Source organism: Erigeron canadensis, chromosome 5 (genome assembly GCF_010389155.1).
Source record: "Erigeron canadensis isolate Cc75 chromosome 5, C_canadensis_v1, whole genome shotgun sequence".
NCBI classification, from domain to species: Eukaryota; Viridiplantae; Streptophyta; class Magnoliopsida; order Asterales; family Asteraceae; genus Erigeron; species Erigeron canadensis.
Genome location: NC_057765.1, coordinates 14,143,060 through 14,149,828, shown reverse-complemented (window position 1 = coordinate 14,149,828; position 6,769 = coordinate 14,143,060). Strand labels below are relative to the sequence as shown.

The 6,769-nt window shown below is 38.1% G+C and overlaps 1 protein-coding gene across 1 annotated transcript in view; it reads right to left on the bottom strand.

Moving 5' to 3' along the window:
* Positions 1-6,109, bottom strand: part of LOC122601221 — an 11,965-nt gene extending 5,856 nt beyond the window's left edge. The window contains exons 1-2 of the mRNA XM_043773984.1: positions 5,377-6,109; positions 4,428-5,160 (exon numbers count right to left, since the gene is read on the bottom strand). Of these exons, the coding sequence (XP_043629919.1) occupies positions 4,428-5,160; positions 5,377-6,109 (1,466 nt within the window). The remainder of the gene's footprint in view (positions 1-4,427; positions 5,161-5,376) is intronic.
* Between the last annotated feature and the right edge of the window lie 660 nt (positions 6,110-6,769).

Below are 6,769 nucleotides of genomic sequence, written 5' to 3'. Positions count from 1 at the left end.
TCAGTTCCTAAGTCCAAAGTAGTCCTTAAGTCTCCAGCAGTAAACTGAATGTTACGTCCAGCAACAGTAGTGCGAATCATAGTGTGATCACCAACTTGCACCAATCTGGCTGAGTTCCAGAATTCAGTAATAAGACTTATGACTAGCGGAGGATTCTCGGTCAAAGCAAAATGAATACGAGAGCGTGCTAGATACTGGAGGACACCGTGAAACTCTGGTGTGCATCCCGACTGCGTAATGCTGAGGTCAATTGCAGCATTATGTTCCTTGACAAACACGCGAGCACCTTGTCCTGCCATACCTGCATAAAAACAAACAAAAACAACAAGAAAATCATAAGTTAGAATAAACGAAATCAAAAAAATAGGGTTTTGGCATTCTGCATCGTGATGACGTCATCACGAGGAGGAATTCCTTCGTCGTGATGTCAGCACAAGCCAAGCATGAACCCAGAACACGAAGTACACAACATCTCCATATGATGTTAAAACTAATCTAAAACATCATCGTGAACTTGTTTATGGTTCGTGTATGCCCAGCAAAACCAAAAATCGAAACAAATTCAATTTAGATGAACACGAATTGGATATTCTTCGTGGTCTTCATCTGCTTCATGTGAATAGTAAACGAGCCATAGATTCTTCGATTAATTTTGATTTTAAACATGTTAATGTTAACTTTTAACAGATTTAAAGTGTATAAACATCAGTTAATCCAATTTTATGTCCAATTTTAGTCCAAATCATCAAAAATCAAAGATTTAATCCTTAGTTCGTTCGTGGTACTGTTCACGCGAAGAACAAGTCAAACATTGGGCATTATAACGACTTGTAATCGTCAAACTTCATAGTCAAAACATCAATAATCTATCCTAGGTCATGAATTTACCAACAAATCTGGATAAGAAACACGAAAAGTAGATGAAATTGATCGAAAAGGGAACAGATGAATAGTGTGCACGAGGAAGACAAAGTTCGTGTGGTTACTTAGGGTTAATTTTCGATTAAAGGTAATTAATGAAAGGTTAAAACCCATATTTATATTCGGAGCTTCGTGGGCCGGGCTGAACACTTAGTTCGTGGGCTTCGTAATGACGTCAGTGCGAGGCATGCTAACGTCAGCACGAACGAAGTCGAATTTCCAGATTTAATCCACACGAAACACTTTTCCATAGCCACATTTTGTCAAATTTTTCCAGAAAACTTATTAAGGAAAAATACAAAAAATTCCAGAAACATAAGCCTATAGATACTCGTTACTTAAAACCTGTATCTACTTGAATATGCAATCATAGATCATCCATACTAACTTGTGATCACAATAATGTATCAAATAAATCTTACATTATAATCTTGACATGAAATCGATCATTTCTTTATTGATGTTTAACTTTAAACAAATGAAAACTTACATTAAAACATATTTAATGTATAATGCATTACAATACAGCAAAAATATCATATCAACAACCTATCACATTACATCTTAGGTTGTGATCTTGATAATAAAAATATAACCTATCACACTAAGTCCTAGGTTAATAAATACTAGGCAATCCATCCTTGTAGCACAATTCTTGTAATTTCTGAGCAACTTTTATTGTCCGTCGCAATGCAATTTTAATAAGCAAGCGAAAACAATGTTGCCTTCAATCACAATCTGAAATTTTGATGTCAATTTCATTGTAAAATGAGTTTATTATCTGTAACCTGCATACTTAACAAACTTCATCAATGCACCAAAAACAATAGAATATCATAAATATGCAAGACAACCAAAATTTTAACCTAGCAATCATTACAAGATCTAAGGCAAGTCCAATCTTTGTCAAGCATATTTATCAACCAAAAACAATTGAAATTTCAAAAATGTACTTGAAACATATTCAAAAATATTTAATTTTTCAATTTTCAAAATATTTGATTTTCTAAATTAAACAACTTGTATATTAATTAGAAAATCCATCTTTTAAACATTTATACCATAAGCAACAAGACTTATATAATTCACTAAGAGTTATAACATTTAATGCTTATCAAATCTCTCGTGCAATAAGAATTAGTTTGACACACAAACTGACACTTATTACAAAAAAAAAAAAATAATAATAAAGACAAAACAAAATAAAAATAAAAATAAAACACTAAGCTACTTTATTTATTTACAAGAAATCTTAAGTTTCTGCATATTAGATCAGATTAGCATTTACATAAGTCTGCAAGTGAGAAATAATTCTCTTATTATTATTTATGAACAGTGATTCAACCACGATTACCAGTATATTTGTCCTCTTAAACACTCGGTACTTCCAGTTTCCTTTGAGTTATGACACTTTCGACATACCCTGGCCAAGGACAGTCACCATGTAACCCGAGTAGCCTAATATGCCATTGAATAGTTTGCGAACTTATGTGACCCACATTCAGATATACTTCCGTAATCGATACAAGTACTAAGATAACAAATATTCAATATATATTCAAAAATATCCTTACACAAATCATGAGACACTTTTTAGATAACATCCTTAACAGAATTCAATTACTTTGTGATTTTACTTATGTAACACCTCGACTAAGGCGGAAAACTCGGGATGTAAAATAAAGCACACTCAGACATGGATGTTACATAGGAATACTAAATGAGTGCATATAATAGGCATAAATAGTCGTTTACATAGTCAAACAAGCATAAGAGAAGTCATCCCACACATGTTCAATCGAGCATTCAAATAAAGATAAGATAAGTTCCCACACATGGGAAACGGATAGGCATATTGCCAACAATCATAAACAAAAGCATGCAAACTCCAAAACCTAGCCTGCAGTCTGTTAAGAGTCCCATGCTACCTGACCTAGCCACGATTAGCTTGAATACCTGAAAGGAATACTTAAATGTGTCAACACAAAGGTTGGTGAGTTCGTAGGTTTGAGTTCATAAACAAGATGTATAAAATCGTTTTATCCCGTTAAATAGAATTCGAGAATAAAGTAGTATCATGTGGCTAGAGACCAACTTACACATAAGTAAGTGTTTGTATATAATCGTGCACACACAGTCATCAACATGACCGGTAAGTATGTATAAAGCGAGCACACACAATCCTCAACAGGACCGGCTAATATGTATAAGAGAGCACACACAATCCTCAACAGAATCGGCTGATATGTAATAAGAGAGCACACACAATCCTCAACAGGATCGACTGATATGTAACAAGTAGTCAGATAGCCATAGAGTAGTAAAAGCAGTTACAACATATATAAAAAACATATGTAGTATTCCTTTCACCCCAATACATAAGTAAAAAAAAGGGCTACGAAGACTCACAGTGATCCGGTACAATCGTAGTTTACAAGCACAGAGAACAAGCACAGATATAAATGGGTTATATCTATTTGTATCCAAATACGTCCTGATGTCAACCTAATCACAAGTCATTGATCATAAATAAACATATGTATTAGTTGTTGTGATTAATTATTCACTGAGTTGTCCTTGATGAACGGATGATTTGGTCCTTTGAAGATCTTTGAACGTTTTGACTCGAAAAGTGTTTAAATGAACTTTAAATACATGAAATGGACTTGAAATGAACGTCTTTGCACTCACACATATGTACTTATCGTAATAATGAGTTGTATGTGCCTTTAATAATTGTCTTTTAACCCTAAGAACTTGATTTAGTTGCTCATAGTAGTTACACTTTAATGATTAAAATAGAACATGACCTTATTGTACTCGATTAGGGTTTGCACATTGTACCTTGTTTTAGATCGACTCTTGAACTAGTTCAATGTTAAAATGTAGCCTTTAATTATGTGTTTAATTGAATGATAATGATGTTATAAACTTGGTTTGGTGTTAGATGATCAAGTATGGTGTGTTATAGAACAAGTACATGTTGAATCAAAGGTTCACAAAGTCATTTTAGGGTCTAGGGTTTCAAGATCGTCTTATCTCCCATATGTCAAGATCGTCCTAGGTTTCAGCCAGTCAAGATCGTTCCACTGCTTAGCCTCAAGATCGTCCTAGTTTGCTAGCTCATGATCGTCTCATCTTCCTCTCAAGATCATCTTAGGTGCACAAGTCTTCAAGATCGTTTTAGATACACAAGAACTCAGGATCGTTTTAAAGTAAGGGAAATCAAGATCGTTTCAAGGTTTTTGGGCAAGATTGAACATGTGTGGGATCAACTGCTTCTATCTTGCTGGGATCAACCTTTATTCCATCCTTGTCAACTACATGACCCAAAAACTTCACCTCTTCTAACCAAAATTCACATTTCGAGAATTTTCCGTACAACTTTTCAGCTCTTAGAAGTTCTAAAGCTTCTCTCAAATGGACTTCATGCTCTTTCTTAGTCTTCGAGTAGATGAGAATATCGTCAATGAAAACAATGATGGACTGATCTATGTAGGGCTTACATATGCGACTTCAGGTCCATAAAAACAGCAGGCGCATTTGTTAATCCAAATGGCATCACTAGAAACTCGAAGTGTCCGTATTTCGTGCTGAATGCTATCTTTGGCACGTTTTCTTTACAAACTCTTAGTTGATGGTAGCCTGAACGAAGATCAATTTTTAAGAAGTACTTTGCGCCTTGCAACTGATCGAATAGATCATCAATGCGCGGTAAAGGGTATCGATTCTTAACTGTTAACTTGTTTAGCTCACGATAGTCGATGCACATGCGAAAAGATACGTCTTTCTTCTTAACAAATAATACCGGTGCACCCCATGGTGAAGAACTCGGTCGGATGAAACCCTTGTCTTGTAGCTCTAGTAATTGTGTCGCGAGTTCTTGCATTTCAGAAGGAGCTAAACGGTATAGTTCCTTTGCTACTGGAGTTGCATTAGGTAAGAGGTCGATTCGGAATTCAACTTGTCGAGACGGAGGCAATCCTTGAACGTCATCAGGAAATACATCGGGAAAATCACGGACTATTGGGATATCGGCTAGTCTGATTACTTCGGTTGTCGTGCTCATTAGTTTTCGTTTGTGAGACTCGGGTCGTTCACCTTGGATTTCTAGTACGTCTCCCCCACTTAAGGGTATTCTAAGGATTTTTGCGCGACATACAATGGTAGCAACTACCAGGGATAACCAATCCATCCCCACTATTACATCAAAACTACCCATTTCAAATGGGACCAAGTCTATGTAGGATGAATGAGTATCACGTGTTAACACACATTTAGGCACAATTTGGTCAAGTTTAGAGATTCCACCACTAGCTACCTCTATTCCATAATATGCATGAGTACGAATGGGTTTCACGTTAATAGTGCACACAAAGTTAGTGGAGATAAAGCTGTAGTCGGCACCCGAATCGAATAACACAGTAGCTAGATGATTGTTTAAGAGAAATGTACCCGTGACAACGTTCTGATCGTGAGCGGCTTCCACAGCATTCAAAGCAAAGACTCGGCCCCTGGTCTGCTGGGTTTGGTTAGCTCTTGGTGGATTTGGTGTTGCAATCTGTAGAGGATTCTGATTGGCTGCGGCTGGGGCGGGTCGTCTAACAATTCTTGGGCAAGCATTGCTATAGTGCTCAGTGCTACCACACTCATAACAAGCTCTTGGATTAACTGGAGGATTTCTAATGTTTCTTGGTGCGACATTCAGTGGTGCTGTTGGGATTCTAGCTGTTTTGCAATCTTTAGCTAAATGCCCAAATTTCTGACAGTTCTGACAAAATCGGCATGGCACTGTTGTTGAATGATGATAAGTACAAGTAGCACACTGAGGAGCTTGGCCGACATATGCCTTCTGCCCCGGCTCAACTGCTGCAAACACCCTTCCAACTCTGCCTCTCTTGTCAGCTCTGAAATCCCTTCTCTTACTGGGTTCACCAAAGTCCCTCTTCTTCTCTCCAGAATTAGTCAGTGTTCCAGCTCTAACCAGGTCATCAGTCATAGCACTGGTCCTTCGAATGGCCTCTTCTATCGAGTAAGGAGGAATGCCAATCATAGTGTTACGAATCTGAGGAATGAGGCCATAGATGTATCTCTCAATCAACTTAGACTCGGAAGTCACCAAGTGAGGCACCAATCTAGCTAGCTTTTGGAACTTGCTGGTATACTCTACATGACCAGATCCCACCATGGTGCGGTGCCAAAACTCTTGCTCAATCTTCTGCATCTCATTCAGTAGACAAAAGCCGTTCTTCATCATCTCCTTAAACTCATCCCATGGTGTTTCCAAGGTAGCAGTTCTTCCACGGGCTCCAAGCAAAGTATTCCACCATGATAGTGCATCATCTGTAAATGAACCTCCAGTGAATCTTACCCTCTGATGAGATGGACATTCACTTATGTCCATGACTGCTTCCAATTTCTCCAACCACTTCATAAACACGCCTGCCCCTCCTCTTCCATTATAATCTGGTGGACCACACTTCTTAAACTCGGTGTGACTGCAACCTCTTCTCTCCACAGCATACTCATCATTCCTGGGAATCCTTCTGGGTCAAGGGCCCACATACACACCTTCTGGTTCTTGATTCACTTGTTGCGGCGCAACTCTTACTGGTTCAGCTTCAACTTCAGGTGCTCTTTGGTTCTGATTCGGAACAGCACCCATTGCGGCAGTCACTTTTTCGATAATAGTAGGCATTGAAGCCGCCAACTGTTCAGCAATGATAGTGGCTAAATCAGGGTTCTCAACGTGATCCATGCCATCCCCACGGCCACCACGACCTCTACCACGGTCTTCCTTGCTGACCTTCACGACCACCTCTTGGATTTCCTCGACCACCTCCAGGGT